This window comes from Ahaetulla prasina, chromosome 18 (assembly GCF_028640845.1).
Source record: "Ahaetulla prasina isolate Xishuangbanna chromosome 18, ASM2864084v1, whole genome shotgun sequence".
NCBI lineage: Eukaryota > Metazoa > Chordata > Lepidosauria > Squamata > Colubridae > Ahaetulla > Ahaetulla prasina.
Window position 1 is genome coordinate 8,768,632 of NC_080556.1, and position 27,080 is coordinate 8,795,711.

Below are 27,080 nucleotides of genomic sequence, written 5' to 3' on the forward strand. Positions count from 1 at the left end.
TCTCAACCTACGGTCCCTAGTGGGTGGGTGGGTGTCAGTAAAAGCTTGGGAGAAAAAAATCACGATTTAAATCTTGAGCTAAGCATCGGGGGAGGGGTGTCCCTGGCCACAAAAATGGTATTTATCCCCCCCATGGGGGGAAGGAAAAGTTTTGAACCGGTGGCCTAGGGCAGGGGTCTGCAAACTTGACTCTTTTAAGACTTGCGGACTTTTAACTCTGGGAGTTGAAGTCCACAAGTCTTAAAAGAGCCAAGTTTGCAAACCCCTTGGCCTAGGGTGTTTTAGCCCCCGGCTCAACCCCTGCCTGCTGCCTCCCCCTCTCTTCCCCCCCCCTCACCCCCCCCCCAGGAGTCGGGCCTCAGCAAACTCTACGTCTTCAACCCCATCTTCGGCAAGTGGAGCCAGGTGACCCCCCCGAGGCTGAGCCGCCCCGTCCTTCAATCCATCCTGCTTCCCATCATGGACCAGGATTACGCCAAAGTCCTGCTCTTGATTGATGACGAATACAAGGTGATCCCCGTCCCCCCGTCCCCTTCCTGCAGCTTTGGGGGTGGGGAGGGGAGGGGTGGGAAACGGGTGTCGTGCTGGCAGGGTTCTTCTGGAGAGCCCTTTCCTATTTCCCTCCCCCACTACCACCTTTCCTTAACTCCCTCCGGCAGGTGACCGTCTTCCCGGCCACCAAGAACGTCCTGCGGCAGCTGGAAGAAATTGCCCCCTCCATCACTTTCTACCTGGCGGATGAGAAACGGGGGAAGTTGATGGGACGGAGGCTGAGAAGGGTACGGCTCCTGGATTCCCAAGCGGGGGGGGCGGGGGCGGGGGGGGTTGCCGGTGAATTGGAAGGGGGGGCAAATATATATATATATATATATATATATATATATATATTTGTTTTCTGAGGTTTTCGCGGGTGTTTGTATGTATGTCTTTGGTTATTCGGGTTTTTCCCACGTAAAATTGGAAGTGTCTTGGCGATGTTCCGACGAAGTCTCATTGGTCATCTTCAGGCTGGTGTTTACAGCTCCTAGAAGCACAAAGCTGTAAACATCAGCCTGAAGATGACGAATGAGACTTTGTCGAAACGTTGCCAAGACACTTCCAATTTTACGCGGGAGAAAACCCGAATAACCAAAGACCTACATACATACATACATACATACATACATATTTATTTATTAAATTTCCAAAAGTTAAAATACACGATATAAAAAAACAAAACAAAAAAACAAAACCACAATAGAGAAAAACAAAAAAAATATAAAACACACAAACGCATCAAAATTACATTACTCATAATAGCTTTTCCTACATCGGTCTCGCTTATCCTACTTAACCCCTGTATGCAGATTCTACTTCTAAGTATCTCTATCTTAAACTTAAACATTCTTATTTGAATTAGCTCAACCTCTATTCAGAATTCAGTCTCAGGACAAAAATCTTTTTTTTTTCTTTTTCTTTTAGATGAAGGGAAATTCTCTTTTGATATATCCTGTTGTTTTGTTCTGACTGGACGTTCAAGCATCCGTCCGGCCAGTTTGCTAGGCCGTTCTGTCTGTCTGTCATCTCTCTCACACACATCTATTTAATCTAAATCATCTCTCTCACACACACATCTAATTATCTATCTATCTATCTATCTATCTATCTATCTATCTATCCATCCATCCATCCATCCATCCATCCATCCATCCATCCATCGCTCTCTCTCTCTCACTCACACACATATCTGTCTATATCAGGGGTCTCCAACCGTGGAGTTGAAGTCCTCCAGGCTTAAAGTTGCCAAGGTTGGAGACCCCTGGTCTATATCATTTCTTCACACACACATCTAATTATCTATCCATCTATCTAATCTATCCTCTCTCTCTCACATACACATACACACATATCTCTCTGCCTATATCATCTCTTCACACACACATCTAATTATCCATCTAATCTATCCTCTCTCTCTCTCTCTCTCTCTCTCTCTCTCACATACACACACACATCTGTCTATATCATCTCTTCACACACACATCTAATTATCCATCTATCTAATCTATCCTCTCTCTCTCACACATACATACACACATATTAGGGCCGCGGTGTGGCTCAGGCTGTAAGATAGCCTGTTATTAAAACACAGCTGCCTGCAATTACTGCAGGTTCTAGTCCCACCAGGCCCAAGGTTGACTCAGCCTTCCATCCTTTATAAGGTAGGTAAAATGAGGACCCAGATTGTTGGGGGGGCAATAAGTTGACTTTGTATATAAATATACAAATAGGATGAGACTATTGCCTTACACACTGTAAGCCGCCCTGAGTCTTCGGAGAAGGGCGGGATATAACTGTAAAACAACAACAACAAAAAAACAACAACACATATCTCTCTGTCTATATCATCTCTTCACACACACATCTAATTATCTATCCATCTAATCTATCCTATCTCTCTCTCACACACACACACATACACAGAAATCTGTCTATATCATCTCTTCACGCACACATCTAATTATCCATCATCTATCCTGTCCTGTCCTATCCTATCCATCCATTCATCCAAGTTAGCTAGCATGTGGCTCGCATTTATTTATTCCTTTTAGCTACTTAGCTAGCGTATGGCATAGAATACACGGTAGTAAAGATGGAGCACATAATGCTATGGTGCATGCATAATGGAAACATGTAGCCGACTTTGCAAGGTGTGAGGAATTCAAGACGTGATGTTATAGGTTACCTCTTGGGATCCGTTGGTGGAGGAGAACGGAATAAACGGCTTCCTCTAATGCAGAGGCTGATTTGCGGGAGCCTTTCTGGGTCCAGAAAGTGCACGAGCGGTTTGGGAGGGGGAGATAGAGTTGCAAGTCGTGAACCAGCCTTTGACCCACTGGCTATTTCCCACCCACTCCCACCCTCCAGGATCTGGCAACTGAAGAGACATGGGATGTTACCATCCCTCCTGATCTGCAGCGCATCGTGACGGTGAAAGGGAAGCGGGCCAATGAGCACGTCCACTCTCAAGGCCGAGTGATGGGTGACCGCAGTGTCCTGTACAAGGTAAGGGGGAGAAAACAAGCTCCCTTCCCTTCTCTTCTTCTCCTGCCCCTTCTCCTCCCCTTTTCTCCTCTCCTTTCTCTCCTCTTTCCCCTTTTCTTCGTCTCCTTCTCTTCCTGTTCTCCTTCCTGTTCTTCTATCTCCTTCTCTACTCCTTCTCTTCTTCTCCTTCCCCTTTTCTTCCTCTTCACCTCTCCTCCTCCTCTTAGTCTCCTCTCCTTCTTCTCCTGCCCCTTCTCCTCCCTTCTTTTCTCCTTCCTCTCCTCCTCCTCTATGTCCTCCTCTACTCCTTCTCCTTCCCCTTTTCTTCCTCTTCCCCTCTTCTCCTCCTCCTAGTCTCTTCTTCTCTTCTTCACCTGCCCCTTCTTCTCTCCTTCTTCTCTCCTTTCTCTTCTCCTCTTCTATCGCCTTCTCTACTCCTTCTCTTCTTCTCCTTTCCCTTTTCCTCCTTCTCTCCTCCTCCTCTCCTCCTCTTCTTCTCCTGCCCTTCTCTCTTCTCTCTCTCTCCTCTCTCTCCTCTCCTCCTCTCCTCTCCTCTCCTCTCCTCTCCTATCTCCTTCTCTTCCTGTTCTTCTATCTCCTTCTCTTCTCCTTTCTCTTCTCTCCTTCTCTTCCTGTTCTCCTTCCTGTTCTTCTATCTCCTTCTCTTCCTGTTCTCCTTCCTCTCCTCCTCCTCTTCTTCTCTCCTCTCTCTCCTCTCCTCCTCCTCTTAGTCTCCTCTCCTTCTCCTGCCCTTCTCCTCCCTTCTTTTCTCCTTCTCTCCTCCTCCTCCTCCTCTACTCCTTCTCCTTCCCTTTTCTTCCTCTTCCTCTTCTCCTCCTCCTAGTCTCTTCTTCTCTTCTTCACCTGCCCTTCTTCTCTCCTTCTTCTCCTTTCTCTTCTCCTCTTCTATCGCCTTCTCTACTCCTTCTCTTCTTCTCCTTCCCTTTTCCTCCTTCTCTCCTCTCCTCCTCTCCTCTCCTCCTCTTCTTCTCCTGCCCCTTCTCTCTTTTCTCTTCTCTCCTCTCCTCTCCTCTCCTCTCCTCTCCTCTCCTCTCCTCTCCTCTCCTCTCCTATCTCCTTCTCTCCTCCTTCTCCTAACCTCCTCTTCACCTCTTCTTCTCTTCTCCTTCTCCTTCCCCTTTTCCTCCTCTTCACCTCTTCTCCTTTCTTCTCCTTCTATCGCTCTCCTTCTTCTTCCCTTCCCCACTTTGTGCAATGACTCTGAGCCTTTTTGCCTAAGAAAGCCTGATGGGCTTTGCATTCCTCCCCTCCCTTCCGCAGTCACTGAATCCCAACCTGCTGGCTGTAGTGACCGAGAGCACAGACACCCACCCGGAGCGCTCGTTCATCGGAATCTACTTGATCGATGGCGTCACCGGCCGGATCATCCACTCCTCGGTGCAGAAGAAGGCCGAGGGGCCAGTGCACATTGTCCATTCGGAGAACTGGGTGGTGGTAAGAGTTTGCCCCTCCCAAACCTTTAGTAACGTGTAGGGCCAATTCATGAGAGAGAGAGAGAGAGAGAGAGAGAGAGAGAGAGAGAGAGAGACCCCAGGGACTTGAGAAATGTGGCTTTATTGTTAGAGACCCTCCTTCTCTCCGCAGTACCTATATTGGAACGCCAAGGCCCGTCGGAACGAGTTCACGGTGCTGGAGCTGTACGAGGGCACCACACAATACAACGCCACGGCCTTCAGCTCCCTGGACCGGCCCTACTGGCCCCAGGTGCTGCAACAGTCCTACATTTTCCCCTCCGCCATCAGCGCCATGGAAGCCACCATCACCGAGCGTGGTGTCACGAGTCGCCATCTGCTGAGTTAAGGAAGGGGGCTGGGAGAGGGAGGCCAGGCGGTATGCCTTACACACACACAGACACACACACACACAGACACACACACACACACACACACAGAGGTTCACACTGAGAATCCTTCAGAGGGGAGGCCAGTGTTGTGGATTCGGACAGTGAGGAGGTTGGGGAGGAACATGGGCCAGTCCTGGAGTCTGGGGAAGGCTCTGATGAGGGCTCTGCGTCAGAGGCAGAGAGGGGGCCAGGGCCGTCTGACAGTTATCAACTGCCTTTGGAGTCAGACATCAGTGAGGCAGATGAACAGCTGAAGCCTGTTCCCAGTGTGCGCATGTGGAGTTGTCAGATGAAGGGAACAGCTAAAGAACAAGGGTCGACTTGGGAGTAAAGCCACGGGTGGACGATGAAGGGCCCCTCCCAGAGGGAATTGTTGTGTCTGCGCCCCCCCCCCCCGAGCCGGCCCTCCTGCCAGAAAGTGACTTGGAGCCGGGCCTGCTGCCAGAAAGTGACTTGGAAAGTGAACAGGAATAAAAAGAGGAGCGAAAGGGGAGTGGAGTTTGCAGGAGACAATTAGTTCCGCTTAATTGGTTCGTGACTCCTTGCCAAGTTTTGAAGAGATCGGCCTGGCAGCTCCCCAAGTCAGATAAGGTCTGTTTACTGTAAGTTCACAGTAACTTAATAAAAAGGGGATATATATATATATATATTTTGTCGGGACAAGTAGTCTGCTTCGTGCTCTGGGGAAGCCTAGGTCAGAACAGTTGCTCGATCTGCTCTGGTCCACCCCAGAGCAGATCGAGCCCTCGAGAGCTTCCTGTGAGAAGATCAGATTAGGCAGGTGTGCAGTCCCTTGTGGTGCCAAATTTGGACCAGCACTAGGCTGGCAACTTTTCGGAACTGCCACTCACTCTGCCTTGGCGAATTTGTGCCTCTGCCTTACCCTTGTCAGAGAAGAAAAGAAGCAACGGACCATTTGTCTGAAATGGGATGGGGTTTCCGGTTTGAGCCAGGGGGAGGAGGGAGGGGGGGTTAGACTAGAAGACCCGCAAGGTCCCTTCTATGATTCTCTCATTTTCCTCCTTTTCTTACATTTTATGTCAAAGATTAAAAATACCAAACCAAAAAAAAACAACAAAAAAAACCAGAGGCGAAACAAAACTAGAGAAGAACATTTTTTTAAAAATCGTGAATGAAAAGGAAGACAAAAACCTGTATCAGTGACAGTTAACCTTTTTGGTGCCGAGTGCCCAAAGTGCCTCTAAAGCCGCCTGCACCAACCTGGACCCCAAAACGGGGTACGGGGGGGGGCGGCACACGAGGCCTCTCCGCGCCGTTTGGGCCTGGAAAAACTCTTGTGCCAACCTGTACCCCCCCTCGCGCATGCACCCTTCTCCACACATATGCGCGTGGCCCCCCACATGCGCCCTGTCCCCCACACGTGTGGCAAAGACCCAAAGACCAGCTGGCTGGTGGGAGGCGCATGCGCATGTGTGGTGGAGCTGGGCTGGTGCGGCATGCCCACAGATCTCCCGCTCCCTGACAAATCTATTGCAACAATAATAGCTTCCCCACCCTTCAATGTATCTCCATTTTTCTCTTGGGCGCAGTCGGACTTCCCTCGGGGGCCATCTTGTCCCTCCCCAAGGCTTTGCTGGATCCACGCCGGCCGGAAGTCCCCACAGAGCAGACGAGGTGAGGAATTTGGGGGGGGGGGAGATCCACCCGCTGCCGAGCCCAGGGACATTTGAGGGCTTTGCCGTTATGGGAAGCTGAGGTTGGGTGCTTTGGGGTTTCACCAGATGTCAGCTGGACCGTCCAAGCGGTCTTTAAAATGTCATGTGTCCACCAGTAAAGGTTCTATTTACTTTTACTACTGGTTCGCAATGGGGCCGCGTGTGCTTCGGTGCATCCGTGGAAGCTTCCTGATGATGTCGGGGTCGGAGCCTCCCGCTGGTTTTACTACCGGTTCTTCTGAACCGGTCCGAACCGGGGACAACCCACCATTGATGTCCACGTAATGCTGCTAACAGCCAGAGTCAGTGGTGGGATTCAAATAATTGAACAACCGGTTCTCAGCCCTAATGACTGGCTGGGTGGGTGTGGCTATGGTGGGCGTGGCTCGGGGGTATGACTCAGCCTCCTGGGAGCAAAAAATGAGTCACCGGGGGGGGTGTGCCGGCCCCCTGCGCCCCGTTTTGGGCCTAGTAGGGCTCCCTGCAGCCTCCTGGGAGCAAAAATGGGCTGTGGGGTAACTTCTGGAAGAAGCAGGAAGGGGAGGGGTGGGCCCAGCCAGGAATTTAACAACCAGTTTTATCGAAGTGGTGCGAACTGGTTGAATCCCACCACTGGCCAGAGTGGTTTGGATCCAGCCGAACCACGGGGGGGTGGGGATCGTGAGGGGGGGGGGAGAGAGAGGGGTTTTGTCTGTCCTGGGTTGACCTTCCTAGCCCAGGGTCTGCATTCTGCAGCTCTGGAGCCACATGCAGCTCCCTGTCGCTCAAAATATGAGTCACAACTGCCAATGTGCGACACCCGCCGGCATGTGATTGATTTGAGCTTTTCGACCTTTTTTTCCCCCCCCGGAGTTTGGAATGTTTTTGTCAGGGTTCCAAGGAACACCGCCAATGAAATAAAGCTCTGAGGCTTGAGGTTCCTCAAAGTTCCAATTTATTAGAGATGTCATGTTGGCACAGCTGGGAAAACCCGAAAAGCTTCCAGGTTTTCCACACCCAGTTGACAGTTCACAGCCCTGCCCCACACCCACAAGTTCATCCCATTGTCCAGTCAACTCTTCACACTCAACTGGATACAATCTTCAGGCAGGATGTCCTTGAATACGGAATGTTGTTATGACTAACTTTCTACCACTCCAACAACAACCCCCTCCCAACTTCCCCAGCTAAAATATGTGGCAGTTAAGAAGCAAGAAAGAAAATTGCCTTCCAAAACAGACAGTTTTTGTCGCACGGAGAAATACAAATTTGTTTTCTCTGTAGCGGTTCATTGATTTCATGAATGCAACACGCTATCGGTTTTTTATACATAGCATAAAGGTCAAAAAACAACATCGATATATGCAGTGTTATCTTTAATTTTAGATGTCCAAAGGGTTTTGTGGCTCCCGGTAGTGTTTTTTTTTTTCTGTGGGAAACGGGTCCAAATGAGTGTTTAAGGTTGCCGATGCCTGTCCTAGCCGGACCTCTCTGGCCAGGATGTTGTCATCAGGTTGCATAAGAAGAATTCCAAATTGCAAAGGGCAGTGGTGAAATAGCAAAACAAAAAAAAAGGGAGAATAAACTCGGACTGAGATATGGGACCCAGATGTTTTTCCTGCTGATTTCAGGGAAGAAAACCTGATCCCTTATTCCCCGGATGTTCAAATCCACGCCGAGAGGTTCATCAACTACAATCAAACCATCTCTCGAATGAGGGGCATTTACACAGCCCCATCGGGCCTGGAGTCCACTTGTCTGGTGAGCTTTTCTTTCTTGGACCTTCAGCTTCGAGACGGGTGGGACTTCAAGCTCCCAGAATTCTCCAGCCAAGCTTCCTGCCTGGGGAATTCTGGGAGTCGAAGTCCACTCCTCTTAAAATTCCCAAGGTTGAGAAATACCTTAGAGCGTTGTCCTGGCCCAGGTTTTCTCACTGGCTTCTGAGTTTTTTGGGGAAAAAAGAATTGTTATTGTAAGTCGCGAAGTCGTGTCCGACCCGCCGACTTCCAGGCCTTCCTGTCCTCTACCAACCCCTGGAGTCCATTTAAGCTCACACCGACTGCTTCAGTGACTCCATCCAGCCACCTCGTTCTCTGCCGGCCCCCTCCTTCTTCTTTTGCCCTCCGTCATTCCCGGCATTAGGCTCTTCTCCAGGGAGTCCTTCCTTCCTTCTCATTAGGTGGCCAAAGGATTTGAGTTTCCTCCTCAGGATCTTGGCCTTCTAAAGAGCAGTCAGGGTTGATCTCTTGTAGGACTGACCGGTTGGATGGCCTTGCAGTCCAAGGGACTCGCAGGAGTCTTCTCCAGCACCAGAGTTCAAAGGCCTCCATTCTTTGACACCCAGCCTTCCTTATGGTCCATCTTTCACAGCCATGACATTGCAGTTGGGAAAACCATAGCCCAAAAAAGAATAAATACCAATAATTACGGCCACAATAGCCCTATGGAGCCTCCGTATTCAGGAACACTCTTCCCTTGAGTAAAAACACCAGGGATAACAAGAAGAGAGAGCCTGGCCTTGAGACCCTTTCCCCTCCCCCCAAAAGGATGTCAAGACCGGTGTGGCTAGATTAATAAATTTGTGGGAAGAACCCTGCCACCTAATGCTTATCTGTCTCCTGATAACAGGTAGTTCTCGACTTACAACAGTTTGTTTCCTGACCGTTCAAAGTTACGACGACACTGGGGTAAAAAGTGAATTATGAGCATTTTTCACAGAGTCATTGTAGACTCCCCACAGTCACGTGACCAAAATTCAAACCCCTGGCAATTGACTCACATTTATGGCGGTTAGTGTCCTGGGGTGTGTGTCACACAATCCCCCTTTTGCGACCTTCTGACAAAGCAAAGTCAACAGGGAAACCAGATTCACTCAACGACCGCATGACTAACTGAACGATGGCAGTGACTCACTTAACGGGGGCAAGGAAGGTCGCAAAACAGAGCAAAATTCACTTAACCAATGCCTCACTTAGCAATTTCCTGAAATATGGGGGCAGAATTGAGGTCCTTAAGTCAAGGGCTACCTGTATTTGCGTTGCAAGACTCCACTGTTTGCAACCTTCTAGAATAGAATAGAATAGAATAGAATAGAATAGAATAGAATAGAATAGAATAGAATAGAATAGAATAGAATAGAATAGAATAGAATAAGGGAAGAAAGAACAGAATAGAATAGAACAGAAAAGAAAAGAATAGAATAGAATATTGGAATGGAATGGAATGGAATGGAATGGAATGGAATGGAATGGAATGGAATGGAATTGAATTGAATTCTTTATGGGCCAAGTGTGATTGGACACACAAGGAATGTATTCCTGGTGCATACGCTCTCAGTGTACATAAAGAAAAAATAAAACGTATTCGTCAAGAATCATACGATACAACATTTAGTGATAGTCATAGGATACTAGTAAGCAATCAAAACTTACTAAGAAACAATAAAAACAATATAAGTTGTAAAGCTACAAGCAACATGGTTATAGCCATAAGTGGGAAGAGATAGGTATTACTAAGGATGAGAAGAAGAATAGTAATACAATCTTAGTACTTAATTTGACAGTATTGAGGGAATTATTTGTTTAGCAGAGTGATGGCATTCAGGGAGAAAAACTGTTCTTGTGTCTAGTAGTTCTGGTGTGCAGTGCTCTATAGCGTCGTTTTGAGGGTAGGAGTTGAAACAATTTATATCCAGGATGCGAAGGACCTGTAAATATTTTCCCAGCCCTCTTTTTAACTCGTGCAGTATACAGGTCCTCCATGGAAGGCAGGTTGGTAGCCATTGTTTTTTTCTGCAGTTCTAATGATCCTCTGAAGTCCGCGTCTGTCTTGTTGGGTTGCAGAACCGAACCAGACAGTTATAGAGGTGCAGATGACAAGACTCAATAGTTCCTCTGTAGAACTGGATCAGCAGCTCCTTGGGCAGTTTGAGCTTCCCGAGTTGGCACAGAAAGAACTTTCATTGTTGTGCTTTTTCGATGACGTTTTTGATGTGAGCTGTCCATTTTAAGTCTTGAGATACGATAGAACCTAGAAACTGGGACTCTACTGTCGATTACTGTGTTGTCTAGTATTGTAAGAGGTTATTTATTCTTCTCTCCTTCAGGTGGTGGCTTATGGGTTAGACATCTACCAGACCAGAGTCTACCCCTCCAAACAGTTCGACGTGCTCAAAGACGATTACGATTATGTCTTGATCAGCAGCGTGTTGTTTGGGTTGATCTTTGCCACCATGATCACCAAGAGACTGGCTCAGGTGAAGCTGCTGAACCGTGCCTGGCGGTAACAGGAGAGATACAGACTGATCTGCCCTTGAGGGCGCACGGCCGAGCCCTCGCCAGGGGATCCCGGTGGGTTGCAGCCTCACCCCCCCGTCCTTCGATGCCTGCGCTGCAAAACTGCTTCGCCGTGGGACTTTCTTACGACAATTTTCTGTGGAAAATGCAGGAGATGAATCTGAAAAAAAATGGATATAAACCGGGGCATAAGTGAGCCTGTTCAAACTTTAGTGTCTCTAGCAAGGAATTCAAAGAGAGACATTTCCCCACATTGAATTTTTAAACTTTTCTTCCTTAATTGGCTCTTCCCCCCCCCCTCCTTTTGTCTTATAGTTCCCTAATTTATATTGAATTTTTTCGGTCGGTCCAGATTTGGGTTATGGGAATACTTGAAGCTCGTTGGGAAAAAAAAGGCAAGTCTGCCTTTCTAAATGAAAGATTTTTCCTGAATGTGTTTTTCCTCTTTTCTCCTGGTCGGTTTATTTATATTTATTCTGGGGAGGGTTTTGGGTCGCGGTGGGTAGAGTCTAAATCTGGAGTTTGCAGGGTAGAAATTGCATTTTCTGTCGGAAAAATGTGAAGTCAGACCTAATTCCCCCTGTATGCAGATCAGGCACAGCAGAAATAAAAGAAAATAACAGTGATTTTGCTTCTTTGGCTCCCTGGTGGTGTGTTTAACTGGCAGGTTCCCCTGGAAATGAAGGCTTGCAACCCGTTGCCTAAGGAGCACCATTATTTTCACCAACTTTATTAAATTTAAAAATATAAAGACTATATAAAATAACAAAATATTTTAGATTGCAAGCTCTTTGAATCAATTTATTTATTTGTATTTTAAGCCATTAATGTGTTAAATTGCTAACAGAAAATATTATTAAACTCCTGTGTTTGATGATTTTAAAATACATCCAAGGGGATCAGTTTTTAAAAATCCACTTTTGAAATCCGTCTCTTGCCCATAAACACTAGAGAGCGAGTGCGCATGCGCAGATGCGCGCTCAATAGAAAGTCGCTGAGTCACCATTCTGCGCAAGCGCGCTTCCGCGCCTAGCCGGGAAAGGAAACTGATACCACGCCTCCTGCGTTCCTTCGGCTTCCTCTCCATGCGGGGGCGGAAGTGCGGTCGGAAATAGCCGTGGGACGTTCTAGCTGTCCGTCCCGGAAGTCTCTCTGACGCGCTTCTGTGAGGCGAACCTGCGGTCCCCTTTGAAACCTCAGAAGGCCGCCAATTATTACTCTGGACGTTGAGAGCCTGAATGTCGGTTGACAATAACGACAAAAGCGTCCAATTTATTCTTTAGGGCCGTTGGTGGTGGTGGTTGTTTTTTTTTGGTCCCGCTCAGGGAAGAGACCGGTGTCGTTTGGGGTGGGGCGGAGTTTCAACCGGAAGAGGCGGTCGGTCGACGTCATTTCCCCGCGACCCGGAAGCTCTTCCCCCGGCCTCTGGTGTCTTCGCCTCAGCAACTCTAACGCTACTGGAAGCAGAACTGAGGAGAGGCGGCGGCAAGATGGCGTCGGCGGGGGGCGTCGGCGGCGGGCCCGGGTCTTCGGAGCGGGATCCCGGCTGGGAGGTGGCGGTGCGGCCGCTGCTGTCGGCCTCCTACTCGGCCTTCGAGATGCGCGAGCTGCCGCAGCTGCTGGCCTCCGTCATTGAGAGGTGGGAGGGAGGAGGAGGGGGCGGGGCTTCAACCCTCCCCCCCCGCCCGCCGGGTTGGAAGTGGGGGGGGAGGGGCGTCCTGAGGGAGGAAGACCCCCCCCTATTTTGCACTGCTGCCCCCCCAAACCCCCCCTCTGGTCTCCCTCTCGGCTTGACAGCTCCTAGTGGGCGGGGCAATATGAGGCCACCTCCTCCCCTCACAAAACCTCCCACCTGCTGGGTGATGGGAGTTATAGTTCTTACCCAGCTGGGAGCAGCCTGGCCGAAGGGGAGAACCTGACCCCCTCTGGGGATGATGGGAAGGGTGGTTGATCCACCTGGGAGGGGAAGCCTCTCAGGGAGGGGGGGTGGAAAGTGCCCAAAGGATGTGGGTGATGGGAGTTGTAGTCCTCGCCCCGCTGGGAGCAGCCGGGCTGAGGGGGATTGAAGGAGCGAACCCGCCCTTTGAAGGTAACGGGAGGTGTAGTTGGTCCACCTGAGAGAGGAAGCCTCTTGGGGGGGGAAAGTGCCCAAAGGATGTGGGTGATGGGAGTTGTAGTCTTCGCCCCACTGGGAGCAGCCAGGCTGAGGGGGATTGAAGGAGCGAACCCGCCCTTTGAAAGTAATGGGAGGTGTAGTTGGTCCACCTGAGAGGGGGGGAAATTGCCCAAAGGATGTGGGCGATGGGAGTTGTAGCGGTTACATGGTGGTTGAAACCACCCTGCTTTCTTTGCTATAAAAACATCTGGCCTTCCAGACACATCCAGGAGGGCAAAAAGAAATGTGTTTTAAGTTGTTTGAAAAGTTGGCCAGAGTTAAATCAGCTGCAGGCCTCGCCCTGCAGGGTCCTTTCCTATCCAGTCCCAGTTTAGAAAAGGCTTGGAGAAAATATTGTCCGTTTCTTCTCATTGATGAAATTGTTTCCACGTTGGCTCAATTCATTGGGGATCGGTTGTGCTTTACTTCTTTGGCCCTGCGTTTTCATTTGCACTTTGGGGGGGAGGGGCTGCAGCCCCCTCTATTTCTTTTATGGTCCTGGAATGCATGGCTTGAACCTAAGCACTCCTAATTTTATAGTACTCCATATCCCATCCTGATATCCATTGGGCATCTGAGATTTTAGTAGGATTTGAATATCGTATCTTTCATGTATTCTAGGGATGGGCTGGAGCTCTTTAGCATATATTTTGCACAGTTTCTGTTTTAGAGAGCAGCTGCTTGTCTTCTTTGAAGCAACATAATCACTACCTGATTTTGCGTTGTACGTTGCTTTTATGGGTGGTATATCTTAAGCTAGATGTTTGTGCTGCTGGGGTCAAAAATTTCTTAGAGCCAACTGACTGTTGTTCAGAGTTGGAGCTGTTTAAAAAACAAGATAATCCCCCAAAACAATATTTAAAATATTCACGCTGTTGGCAATCCGAATGTAAATTTTTCACCAAATGCTCTCTTCATCCCTTTAGTTTCTATTATGCAACCGCCTGCTTTGAAAAACTTCCAAAGTTTCTATTATGCAACCGCCTGCTTTGAAAAACTTCCCCCTCTGCAAAGTTGCAGGAACGGTCTCTTTGCATTTCAGGGTGGGATTGTCAGGTTTGTTTTTTCAGTGCATGCAGAATAAATCACATGAGTCTAGTTGTCAAGGTTTAGAAAAGAAAAGAAAAAAAAAATAGCATGCGACTTGCAAGTATTGAAGGCGCTGTGTTCCTGTTTGCTCTTCCTTTCCGGGATACAAATTCTTAACCGTTTAGTTTCAAAAATAAACCCTCTCGGGGATTTTGTGATTCTTGTCTTAAGTTGTGTGGAATAATTTCAGGGCCTCGAAATCGTGCAAGTCAAATGATGCCTGCCTTGCCACAATCACTTCACTGTTTCCGCGGAATCCGTGACTTAACTCGGATTTCAAAAGTTGTGTCGGTTCCTTTTGTTGGCTTGCTCCAAGTTCATAATTCTGTCAACGGTGCAATCGCTCCTAAAATTTAAACATTGCTGATGCTGAATCAGACTTTAAGCCTAAGCCCAGTGCTTTGTCCCTGAGTAGCTGGTCAGTCAGATAAACAGAAGGGGAGGCCACTGGAATTCCTCAGCAGCTGATACTGACAGATAGATCTCTCTGTGCTTAATACCTGCTTCTTGGTGGAACAAGAAATGTACTTGATGAGCCAACTAGGATAAGCTTTCAAGCAGTCTCAAGAGTTTCCTTTCAAGTCCCTGCTGGCTGATGATCTCATTTGTGGCTTTTGTTGTGGTTCGCCAGCAGCCTGCGGAGCTGGCAACGATGAGGCAGAGGGTGGGCCAGTCCTGGAGGCTGGGGAAGGGCTCTGCATCAAAGGCAGAGGTGGGGCCAGGGCCATCGGGGAGTGAGGTGCGGACTCCAGAGGCTGACAGTAGTGAGGCAGAGCAACAGGAGGAGCCTGTTCCTAATACGTGAGAAGAACTGCCAGAAGGCAAGAGCAGCTCAAGCAAAGAGGACGACTCGGGAGCAGGGCCAAGAGTTGATTGGCCTCTCCCATAAGGCTTAAAACAGATCAGCAATGGCGTTTGGGCTCTTTGCCGGAAAACAACGTTGATAGCTTTGTCTTGTTGCATTTGTTTTGTATCGGTGTCTTCTGAACTTTTGCCAAGAAAGGCCTTTGGCAGTCGGCCTAATTGGACCAAGGTTTGTGATAGGACTGAGGAATTGTTTTGGGAGGAATTTGCTTTAATTTAGTTGGACTAAAGAATGAATTAATTCTTAGCTGTTCGAATAAAGTTTGTTTGTTTTTCATGACTGAGTTTCCTGCTACCTACTTGGGCCTGGGTCACAACATTACCATCTGCTTCTTGGTGGAAGAAGAAATGTACATGATGGGCCAGTGGTCTGATAGCCCATGGCCACTTCCTCGTATAAAACAAGTGGTTTCTACAGCAAAATGTCCCAATTCAGAAAATGACGCCAGTTTAAGCGGTTCAGGCTTAGAACTAAGATAAGCTTTCAAGCAGTCTCAGAAATTCCTTTCAAGTCCCTGCTGGCTAATGATCTGACCTGTGGCTTTAAGCGCCAGTAGGGAAACTTAAGTTGCTATATATCAGTAGCAAAACTCACCCAGAGACCAAAATTCCACCTTCGATGCTCAGAGCTTCACAACGTTTTACTTTAAGGGCGCCCTTAAAGTTTCTGAGTTTTGTGTTTCTCGTGCTTCTTTCCTCCGCCGCAGCGAGTCGGAAATTCTGCACCACGACAAGCAATATGAGCCTTTCTACTCATCTTTTGTTGCACTTGCAACGCACTACATCACCACGGTGTGTGGAGTGGGTGAGTGAGCGCTGCGTGGACTGTTGTCGTTCGCCTAGTTTTTAATTATTCCCCCCCCACCCCGGTAATTCTGTGAGGAGTGGTTTCCAAAACCGGCTTAGAAGGCGGTTAGCAGAAGGGCTAGAAGGGGCATGGCAGGAGGGAGGGGCATTTATGAACACCCAGAAAGGAGGAAGCAGAAAATGGTTTTTCCGATAGCAATAGCAATAATAGCACTTATATACCGCTTTACAGGGCTTTTACAGCCTTCTCTAAGTGATTTACGGAGTCAGCCTCTTGCCCCCAACAATCTGGGTCCTCATTTTACCGACTTCGGAAGATTGGAAGGTTGAGTCAACCTAGAGTCAGGATCGAACTGCTGGCAGTGGGCAGAGTTATGGAAGGAAGGAAGGACGGACAATAGCAATAGCACTTAGACTTATATACCGCTTCACAGTTGCTTTTATAGCCTTCTCTAAGCAGTTTACAGAGTCAGCTTCTTGCCCCCAACAATCTGGGTCCTCATTTTACCGACTTCAGAAGGATGGAAGGCTGAGTCAACTTTGAGCCTGGTGAGATTTGAACTGCCAAATAGCAGGCAGCTGTCAGATAGCAGAAGTAGCCTGCAGGACTGCACTCTAACCACTGTGGCTCGTGAATATAATAGAATTAAATTAGATTAGATTAGATTAGATTAGAATAGAATAGAATAGAATAGAATAGAATAGAATAGAATAGAATAGAATAGAATAGAATAGAATAGAATAGAATAGAATAGAATAAGAGAGTTGGAAGGGACCTTGGAGGTCTACTAGTCCAGCCCCCTGCTTCAGCAGGAAACCCTACACGGACAAATGCATCTGTAGGTTGGGGTAACTTTTGGTTCTATTGCCTCTGATCCCACTGAGTGGGTCCTCTGAAGTCCCAAAAGCCTCTGAATGGCTACAGAGTCTCCTCCAGAAATTAAAAGCGGGGTGGGGGGTGCAGGCTGGCTACATTTCAAGGGAGCGGGACTCCTAACTAACTCCTAACTACTGCTAACGCAGTAAGGCAAAGGACGTGGCATTGCTTAAAAGCTCCTCCCCCCCCCCCCCCAAAAAAAACTTGGTTGGACTGACGTAACCCCGTTGGCTTTTTCAGTACCTCGGAACCAGCTGCAGTCTGTAGCAGCTGCCTGCAAAGTACTGATTGAATTCTCCCTGTTGCGACTTGAAAACCCAGACGAGGCCTGCGCTGTCTCACAGGTGAGGAGAGAGGGAGAGCCCCCCCCCAACTTCTACCACGTTAGGGAGGTTCTCCGCATCGTTTGCATAAGGGAGGTTCCTGGTTGAAACTGATCTAGGAAGCCGGGGTCTTGCTTTGCAAGACGTGAGGATCTCATGCCCCGGAATTAACAGCAGAGGCCATGCTGGATTGGGGACGGGGACGGGACAGGGCCGAGGACTCTGGGAATTGGTACCTGCCTAGGTGGGGGGGGGTCTGTTCAGGTGTGGGAATGGTGCCCTGAACCTTGCGCCGCTCACCTTTCCTGAAATGCTGCCGTAGAAACACCTGATCCTGCTGATCAAGGGGTTGTGCACCGGTTGCAGCCGCCTGGATCGGACAGAGATCATCACTTTCACAGCGATGATGAAGTCGGCCAAGCTGCCCCAGACAGTGAAGACCCTCTCGGACGGTAAAGGCTCCCTCCCCTTGACACCTTCTGCCCCAGGGAGTGCCGGCGAGGTCCTGCTAACCCTAACCCTAACCCGTTCCTCTTTTTTTCCAGTGGAGGATCAGAAACAGCTGGCTTCTCCCGTCAGGCCTGAACTGCGCCAGAAGGAGGTTCAGATGAACTTCCTCAATCAGCTGACCTCGGTCTTCAATCCCAAAATGGCCCTGTCACCAATGACGACGCAGGCTCAGGTGGGTTGTGGAAGGAAGGAAGGAAGAAGGTTGCCCGAGAAGGCTCGCGTTCCCTGGGGGAAATGGCAGCCCATCCTCCTTAATGAGGGGCGACTGAAGGACCTCAAGGCTCCGTCTGGCGTTCTTGGTAGCCTGTGAACCTCTGGTGGCAGGAGATCGTAACTGTTGTGACCCAACACGACAAACCCTCTGTAGTTAAATCAATAATTCCTTTATTAGGAACGCCAACAGCCCCGGCAAAAAGTCTCTCTCGCTTTCACCTCAAGCTAACAAGTCTGTCCGACAGGGAGATGAATAGTCCTCTGCAACAATTATTCATCTCTGTCCCCTGCCTTTTATCCCCAGAGCTAGAGTGGGGCTTCGCTAGCAGCGGTGGCTTTTCCATCCCAAAGACTGGCCCATAGATTTCCACTATTCTCCTCTCCTCTGCCTTCTGCGCATCTGCAGTCAGGCTCTGGACCCAGCTGTTCCTTCTCTTCCTCATCAGCCACCTCCAGACCTGCGGGCTGCTGACTCTCCATCTGACGGACAGCCCAGGCTCCGCCTCTGTCTCTCTCTCTCTGCCAGCTCCATTCCCTCTTCCCCGTCGGAGCTCTCAGGTTGCCTTGATGCTGACCTTGACTCCCGCACCACCACCACCTCCTCCTCTGATTCAGCTGCTGGAGGGGCCACTGTCGTGTCCCACTCCTCCGCTGACGGCCGGGTCAGGGAAATCCGAATCAGGTGTGCCTCTGCAGCTCTGCCAAAGTCCTAGCAAAGTTCTCAAGGCAGGCAGGAGACCAGAAAGTGACTTCAGCAAGATATGTTAGACTTTGCCTGACTCAGAGAATGCCAGAAAGCAGATCCTTTATATAGGCCATGGGGTGTGGCTCCATGACTCAGCACTTATCCAGGCCTGCCCCTCCCTTCCTTCTGTTGACGCCACCTATCAATTCTCCTGAAGCAAGGGTCACTCCAGTCTGCAGCTGTTGGTAATTGACCTCCCTCAGGCTCACATGCTGTGGGGGAGGGGGAGGGGTCTAGTTGCTCCGTTTGCCTGGGCATGGAGCCAGAGCTGGGGGCTGGAGGTACTTCTTCCTCCTCAGCCTGTCTGGGCATGGAGCCAGAGCTGGGGCTGGGAGGCATACTAGGACATTTCTCAGCGTTCGGAAGCAGATAAGAAGGCCCCGGCTGCGGTGAAAGCGGGCGAGACACAACAGCCACAACAAAATAATGCTTGGCTCTGCTTCTAGGGGGAAGGCGAAGGCGAAGAGCAGGCCGTCACGGACCAATCCTCCACAGCCAAAACCAAGAGCATATTTGTTGCCCAGAATGTGGCCAGCTTGCAAGAACTCGGTAAGGAAAGTTGGGGGGTGGGCGGGGGAGAGCGCTTTGTCTTGCTTGTATATCAGAGCAGGGGTCTCCAACCTTGTCAACTTTAAGACTTGTGGACTTCAATTCCCAGAGTTCCTCAGCCAGCAAAGCTGGGAGTTGAAGTCCACAAGTCTTAAAGTTGACAAGGTTGGAGACCCCTGTAACAGAGCGTCCCCGTTTTCCAAAGGCATCATCTGAAGAACAAGGCGTGTTGAGGCTGCTTCCTTGCCATGACTTTGTTCTCAGGCCCAGCTGTCCGCAATGCAGTTCCTTAGAGGTGGTGGAAGTGCAGATAGTTCCTCAACTTCACGACGGTTCGTTTTGGTGACCGTTCAAAGTTAACAACGGTACTGGGGGGAAAAAAGCGACTTGGGACCATTTCTGGCAGCTGATTCGCATTTATGACGGTTTTGCGTCATAAAGTTTTGCGACCTTCAGACAAGCAAATAGAATACTGCATCCAATTTCGGTCACCAAAGGCAAGAAAAACCAAAAGTGCACATACAGACTGGGTGAAAGGAGGCTTAATAGCAGTAACTGGGAGAAGGATCTCGGAGTCTTAGTGGACAGCCAGCTAAATATGAGCTAGCAGTGTGCGGCGGCAGCCAAAAAAGACAATGCAATCCTAAACTGCATTAACAGAGGGATACAATCAAGGGTACCAAGGGAGGTACTAATACCACTCTATAAACCCTTAGTAAGACCACACCTAGAGTCCTGCATCCAGTTTTGGTCACCAAACTATAAAAAAGATGTCGAGACTCTAGAAAGAGTGCAGAGAAGAGCAACCAGGATGATGAGGGGACTGGAGGCTAAAACATACGATGAACGGTTGCAGGAACTGGGCCTGGCTAGTCTAGTGAAGAGAAGGACCAGGGGAGACATGATAGCAATCTTCCAATATTTGAGGGGCTGCCACAGAGAGGAGGGGGTCAAGCTATTCTCCAAAGCACCTGGAGGCCAGACAAGGAATAATGAATGGATGGAAACTGATCAAGGAGAGATTCAACCTGGAAATAAGGAGAAATTTCCTGACAGTGAGAACAATCAACCGATGGAACAGAAGTTGCCTTCGGAAGTTGTGGGAGCTTCATCTCTGGAAGCTTTCAAGAAGAGACTGGACTGCCATCTGTCAGAAATGATGTATGGTCTACTGCTTGGGTGGGGGTTGGACTAGATGACCTACAAGGTCCCTTCTAACTCTGTTCATCTGTATTAAATTCTATGGCGAAGCCAGATTCACTTAACAACCGGGTTACTAATTTAAGGACTGTAGCGATTCGCTTAACAAACGTGGCGAGAAAAATCGTAAGATGGGGCGAAACTCACTTAACGAATTTCTCACTCTTGCCACGTAAACGTTGGGCTCAGTTGTGGTCATTATGTTGAGGGCTACCTGTAATTTCTTGCCTCTCGTCTCCCAGGGGCCATTTGGCAGGCTCCTGCCGGAAACGAGAGGCTAGTCCTCATCATTTGCTTCCTTCACCTTGCTTCCCTTTCCAATGCAGGCGGTTCTGAAAAGCTGCTGCGCGTCTGCTTGAACCTCCCGTACTTCCTGCGCTACATTAACCGCTTCCAGGACGCCGTGTCGGCCAATTCCTTCTTCATCATGCCGGCTACTGTCGCCGACGCCACAGCAGTCCGAAATGGGTAAGCTCCCGTCATCTTCCAACCGTGACTTCTTATATCCTGGTTTCTGCCCCCCCCCATAGGTTCTGAGCAGAACTCGATCTCTCTTTTGCTTCTTTGCGGGAGGGGGTCTTTCCCGCGGCCTTGAAAGAGGCGGTGGTGAGACCCCTCCTCAAGAAGCCTTCCCTGGACCCAGCTGTTTTAGGGAACTACCGGCCAGTCTCCAATCTTCGCCACGGCGAAGGTTGTAGAGTGTGGTGGCATGTCAGCTACCCCAGTACCTGGATGAAGCTGTCTATCTAGACCCGTTCCAGTCCGGCTTCCGGCCCGGATACAATCTGGAGACAGCTTTGGTCGCACTGGTGGATGATCTCTGGAGGGGCAGGGATAGGGGTTACTCCTCTGCCCTGGTCCTATTAGACCTCTCAGCGGCTTTTGATACCATCGACCATGGTATCCTGCTGCGCCGGTTGGAGGGTTGGGAGTGGGAGGCACCGTTTATCGGTGGTTCTCCTCCTACCTCTCTGATCGGACGCAGGCAGTGTTGACAGGGGGCAGAGATCGACTCAAGGTGCCTCATGTGTGGGGTGCCGCAGGGTCGATTCTCTCACCCTCCTGTTCAACATCTATATGAAGCCGCTGGGTGAGATCATCAGTGGCTTTGGGGTGAGATACCAACTGTCGCTGATGACACCCAGCTGTACTTTTCCACCCGGGCCACCCCAGTGAAGCTGTCGAAGTGCTGTCCCGGTGTCTGGAAGCCGTGCGGGTCTGGATGGGGAGGAACAGGCTCAAACTTAATCCCTCCAAGGCGGAGTGGCTGTGGATGCGGCACCTCGGTACAGTCAGCTGCAGATGCGGCTGTCTGTCGGGGTGAATCATTGGCCCGATGGAGAAGGTACGCAACTTGGGCGTGCTCCTGGATGGTCGGTTGTCCTTTGAAGACCATTTGGCGACCGTCTCCAGGAGAGCATTTTATCAGGTTCGCCTGATCCGCCAGTTCGTCCTTCCTGGACCGGGATGCCTTATGCACAGTCACTCATGCCCTTGTTACCTCTCGCCTGGACTACTGCAATGCTCTCTACATGGGGCTCCCTTGAAGAGCACCGGAGACTTCAGCTAGTTCAGAGCAGCGGCTGCGCGGGTTATTGAGGGCGTCTTGGAGCTCCCACGTAACACCTATCCTCGCAGACTGCACTGGCTACCTGTTGTTTTCGGGTGCGCTTCAAGGTATTGGTTACCACCTTTAAAGCGCTCCATGGCTTAGGACCGGGCTATCTACGGGACCGCCTACTGCCGGCTTCTATCTCCCATCGTCCGATGCGCTCCCACAGAGAGGACTCCTCAGGGTGCCGTCAGCCAAACAGTGTCGACTGGCGGCCCCAGGGGAGGGCCTTCTCTGTGGGAGCTCCGACCTGTGGAGCGAACTTCCCCTCGGACTTGACAATTACCTGACCTTAGGACCTTTAGCATGAACTTAAAACTTATTTATTTTGTATGGCTGGACTAGCCTGATTTTTATTTTTATTGGATGGGTTTTTAAAATTTTGTGATTTTACGGGGGAGTATGTTTTTTAACATTTTGGGCATTTAAATTAGTTTTTTAAGGGATGTTTTTAATTATTGTGTGTATTTATATTTTATCTGCCTGTTCACCGCCCTGAGTCCTTCGGGAGAAGGGCGGTATACAAATTAAAATATTATTATTATTATTATTATTATTATTATTATTATTATTATTATTATTATTGTTGTTGTTGTTGTTGTTGTTGTTGTTGTTGTTGTTGTTAAATATTTTTTTATTGTTTTACATCACATATTCCATTTCTATGTCGAGCAGTGTGTTTTTTAGGTGTCCAAGGAGTTAACATATAAACATCGCCATCATCTTAATCATTATAATCAATCATATTGTTGTGACCGAGGCCCAAGTAGTGATTACCAAACACAATTCAGTCCTGAACAAACTTATTTTTTATTGAAACAGCTGAGAATTAATCCATTCTTGGCTTAGTCCAAAACAAATTCTTCATAAACAGTCCTTCGGCCTTATCACCAACCTTTGTTGTCTTTGGCCGCCTGCCAAAGGCTTTTCTTGGCAACACCCCCACAAAGTTCAAGAGATGCTGACAAGAAGCACTGGAATCAACATTGCTTTTCCACAAAGAACAATTGTAGCAATGTTGCTTTCCTACCAAGAGCCCAAGAGCTGTTGCTGGTCTTTTAAGTCTTACGGGAGGGGCAATCATCTCCTGGCCTTACTCCCTAGTCGTCCTTTTTGCTTCAGCTGCTCTTGCCATCTGGTAGCTCTTTGCATGCGTGCACTAGAACAGGCTCCTCCTATTCCTCTGCCTCTCTGCTGTCCGCCTCTGGAGGTTCCGGAGCATCGCTCCCAGATGGCCCTGGCCCCATCTCTGCCTCCGATGCAGAGCCCTCGTCCAGGCCTTCCCCTGACTCCAGGACTGGCCCATTGTCCTCCCCAGCCTCCTCACTGTACAACTCCGCCGCCAGGTCCGCAGGCTGCTGGCGGACCACAACACATATATACACAAACATATATGCAATAATACCAATCGTTATTGAAAAGTATACTATCTTCTATTATATTATGATATAACCATCAAAATATTTACTCATCATTTTCTTTCTCATGTAGTCCGTATTTCACATAATTTTACTCCTCTAACCTCAATATCTGTCGCTTAACCATTTATTGAATAGTTCCCAACATTATAAAATATTCCGAGTCTTCTTTTCCTTTGATTTTTTTGGGTTAACCTATCCATTTCTGCACATTCCAAATTTTTTTTTGATTATAATGTCATCTGTAGGGGTTTCTGGATTTTTCCAATATTGTGCATATACAATCCTGGCTGCCGTTAGGATATGTAAAACTAAATATGCGTTAGCCTTACTATAGCTTCCTGGAAGCAGGCCCAACAAGAATGTCTCAGGTTTCAAATCTATGTGTTATTTTGTCATAATTTCCAGCCACATGCGTATTTTCTTCCAGTATTTTTTATTTATTTATTTATTTTGCTTTGGGACACGTCCACCACGTATGATAATATGAGCCTGGTATTTGCTAGCATTTCCAACATTTAACAGATTTCTTGTTATACTTACTCACTAACTTTGCAGGTGAACAAGGCCATCTATAAAACATTTTAGAGAGGTTTTCTTTCTATGCTGTCGACAACGGAACTCGATCTCTTGATTCCCTTCCTTGCCACTTTTATACCAACCTTTCGTTTCCCTCCACCTGCGCAGGTTCCATTCCCTGGTGATCGACGTCACCATGGCCCTGGACACGCTCTCCCTCCCTGTCCTGGAACCTTTGACACCCGCCCGCCTGCAGGACGTGACCGTTCTGGCCCTCAGCTGCCTCTATGCAGGTGAATCAGTGCGACGAGGGAGCCGAGCCGAAATCCCTCTGTTGTTGTGGGTCACTTGAAGGAAGAGAATGAGCTTTGTTTGTTCCAGTAATGGAGCAGGCAGGAAGAGAATCTTTCTTCCAGGGGTGAAATCCAGCAGGTTCTGACCGGTTCTGGAGAACCAGTAGCGGAAATTTTGAGCAGTTTGGAGAACTGGCAAACGCCACCTCTGGCTGGCCCCAGAGTGGGGTGGGAATGGGGATTTTGCAGTATCCTTCCCCTGGAGTGGAGAGGGAATGAGGATTTTGCAGAATCCTTCCCCTGCCACGCCCACCAAGCCACGCCCACAGAACCGGTAGTAAAAAAATTTGGATTTCACCGCCGCTTTCTTCCTCTTGGCTCTTCTTCTCCCTCTGTTTCTCCCGGGCTCAGTTTTCCACTGTGAGATCTTCGGAATGAAAGAGATTTTAATCTGCAGGAAGTACCACCTGGGTTTACAGTAAAAGCTCCCAAAGTCGGTTTGCTTTTAATAGCAATGGCACTTAGACTTATATACCGCTTCACAATGCCTTTTACAGCCCTCTCTAAGCGGTTTACAGAGTCAGCCTCTGGCCCCCAACAATCTGGGTCCTCATTTGACCAACCTCGGAAGGACGGAAGGTTGAAATTGGCGGGGAGGCCTCTTGCTCATCGTCCCCCATCGCAGGATGAGGGTCAAGGCCTTGAGTTGGTCCCCGTTGCTCTGGCTGACCCCAGGATCCTTCCTCTCCCCCAGGGGTCAGCGTGGCCACCTGCATGGCCATCCTACACGTCGGCACCACCCAGCAAGTCCGCACGGGCTCCACGAGCTCCAAAGAAGAGGACTACGAAAACGATGCCGCCATCATTGTACAGAAATGCGTGAGTCAACCACACACGGGGGGACGTGGGGGGGAATGGCCTGCAAGGAAAGCGGGAACTCCAGCTGAAGTTGCAGCAGCAAAATTCTCAAAGGCGTTGGGGTGGCATCGGCCGGGTTTTGGTCTCTTTTGCGAGACCCTTTTTAAAAAAAAAAAAAAATCTATCTCTCTCCACAGTTGGAAATCTACGACATGATTGGCCAAGCTATCAGCAGTTCCCGCCGTGCAGGTGGGGAGGTAAGCGAAAAGGAGCCCAAAAAATCAACAACAATTCTCCCGTGTCGCCCTCTGGAGTGGCAATCACAATATGATGTGTGGGTTTTTTGTTTTTTTTCCGGGACTCCAGCACTACCAAAACTTCCAGCTACTCGGAGCCTGGTGTCTGCTGAACAGCTTATTCCTCATCTTGAACCTCAGCCCGACCACCTTGGCCGACAAGGGGAAAGAGAAGGACCCCCTGGCAGCCCTTCGGGTGCGGGATATCATCGTGCGGTCCAAAGAGGGTGTCGGGTCTCCCAAACTTGGACCTGGCAAAGGGTAGGTCTGGCCCTGAGCGGGGCAAATCCTGTGGGGAGGTGTTGGGGCCCACCAGCGTCCGAATTTTGATCAGGTGGCGATGCTGCAGCGTTCGTAACTGTGACCCTTGTTTCCCACTGTGTTGTGGCCTGCCAGCAGATCTGGCAGTAGATTTGGACAGTGAGGAGGTTGGGGAGGAACATGGGCCAGTCTTGGAGTCTGGGGAAGGCTCTGATGAGGGCTCTGCGTCCGAGGCAGAGAAGGGGCCAGGGCCGTCTGACAATGATCAGCTGCCTTCGGAGTCAGACATCAGTGAGGCAGAAGAACAGCTGGAGCCTGTTCCCAGTGTGCTCATGCGCAGAGTTGAAAGGGGAAGGGTGTTAAGTTCCGCTTAATTGGTTTGTGACTCCTTGCCAAGTTTTGAAGATATCGGCCTGGCAGCTCCCCAAGCCAGATAAAGTCTGTGACTAAATTCTCCCTTGAAAGACTTCGCTGGATGTGAAGGAGAGGAATTCACAGTCACTTAATAAAAAGGGTTTTTTGTCGGGACAACATGCTTCATGCTCTTGGGAAGCTTAGGTCACAACAGGAGGGGACTTTGCTGTTCCTTCAGCCTTTGGTCCTGGGTGTTAAAGCCATGGCAGTTTCCTCCCATGTCTTGCCCTCGGCCCAGAGGTCCTTCTTGAGCTGATGCCCGCTCTCTCCTTCCCTCCCCTGGGTCCCCCTTCTACAGGCATCAAGGATTTGGCATCCTCTCCGTCGTCCTGGCCAATCACGCCATTAAGCTCCTCACTTTGCTTTTTCAAGACCTCCACGTGGAGGCCCTTCACAAGGTGAGCGCTTGACGAAGGGATGGGGGGGTGGTCCTCAGAGTTGCTGCCGGGAGGGGAGGGGTCCCAGCTGCGTTTTGCCATCTCTTACCCCCCCCGGGTGGTGACGGTGGCGGCGGCTCTCGTCCTTCAGGGCTGGGACACAGATGGCCCTCCGGCCACCCTGAACATCATGGCCCAGAGTACGTCGATCCAGAGGATTCAGCGCTTGATCGAGTCGGTGCCTCTCGCAAACCTGCTGCTGACCTTGCTCTCCACGGCCTATCGGAAGGTGGGTGTCGTCTCCCACTCCCACTCCCACTCTGACGAACGAGTCAAGGAAGTCCGTAACAAACTTGGCAACGAAGCCTTTGCAGCTTGCCAAGTTCCTTCGAGGTTTATCAGGGCAGGAAGGAGTCCAAGTTGTGACTTCAGCGATAGAGTCCGATATCAGCAAACTAGATAAGGCTTTGCTTGACTCAAGGTTGGAATGCCAAAAGCAGGTCCTTTATATAGGCTGTGGGGTGTGGCTCCATGACTCAGCATTTATCCAGGCCTGCCCCACCCCTCCTTCTGCTGGCGTCGCCTCTCAGATCTCCAGAAGTGAGGGTCCACTCACTCTGAATTGTCTTCAGCTGGATCTGCTGTCAGTAATTCCAGCACCTGGCTGGCTTCCTCTGAAGGCTGAGCCAAAGGAACACACACTGTATGAGTGAGATTTATCGGGCTTGTCCTTTCACTCCTGGAATCCTCTCCGGGCATGGGGCCCAGGGCCGGGGGCTGGAGTCATGACAGGCCGTTCATCTTCATTATCAGACTCGGAGTCTGATAAAAGGCCCCGTTGGAGATGGGAGGGGCCCAGCTGAGG

General features: G+C 49.5%; 2 protein-coding genes across 4 annotated transcripts in view; both read left to right on the forward strand.

Moving 5' to 3' along the window:
* Positions 1-11,665, forward strand: part of EMC1 (ER membrane protein complex subunit 1) — a 34,244-nt gene extending 22,579 nt beyond the window's left edge. The window contains exons 15-22 of the mRNA XM_058161121.1: positions 349-510; positions 660-779; positions 2,905-3,042; positions 4,303-4,476; positions 4,627-4,837; positions 6,436-6,520; positions 8,172-8,301; positions 10,646-11,665. Coding sequence (XP_058017104.1) covers positions 349-510; positions 660-779; positions 2,905-3,042; positions 4,303-4,476; positions 4,627-4,837; positions 6,436-6,520; positions 8,172-8,301; positions 10,646-10,825 — 1,200 coding nt within the window. The 3' untranslated portion in view covers positions 10,826-11,665. The remainder of the gene's footprint in view (positions 1-348; positions 511-659; positions 780-2,904; positions 3,043-4,302; positions 4,477-4,626; positions 4,838-6,435; positions 6,521-8,171; positions 8,302-10,645) is intronic.
* A 535-nt stretch (positions 11,666-12,200) lies between these two features.
* UBR4 (ubiquitin protein ligase E3 component n-recognin 4) overlaps positions 12,201-27,080 on the forward strand; it is a 150,241-nt gene continuing 135,361 nt past the window's right edge. For 2 of the 3 annotated variants that reach the window (XM_058161118.1, XM_058161119.1), the window contains exons 1-13: positions 12,201-12,474; positions 15,651-15,748; positions 16,868-16,971; positions 17,273-17,402; positions 17,496-17,632; positions 18,865-18,967; positions 20,494-20,635; positions 23,885-24,009; positions 24,764-24,888; positions 25,065-25,124; positions 25,234-25,424; positions 26,137-26,236; positions 26,367-26,504. In XM_058161118.1, coding sequence (XP_058017101.1) covers positions 12,326-12,474; positions 15,651-15,748; positions 16,868-16,971; positions 17,273-17,402; positions 17,496-17,632; positions 18,865-18,967; positions 20,494-20,635; positions 23,885-24,009; positions 24,764-24,888; positions 25,065-25,124; positions 25,234-25,424; positions 26,137-26,236; positions 26,367-26,504 — 1,602 coding nt within the window. In that variant the 5' untranslated portion in view covers positions 12,201-12,325. The remainder of the gene's footprint in view (positions 12,475-15,650; positions 15,749-16,867; positions 16,972-17,272; positions 17,403-17,495; positions 17,633-18,864; positions 18,968-20,493; positions 20,636-23,884; positions 24,010-24,763; positions 24,889-25,064; positions 25,125-25,233; positions 25,425-26,136; positions 26,237-26,366; positions 26,505-27,080) is intronic. The other variant, XM_058161120.1, reaches the window with a different exon arrangement.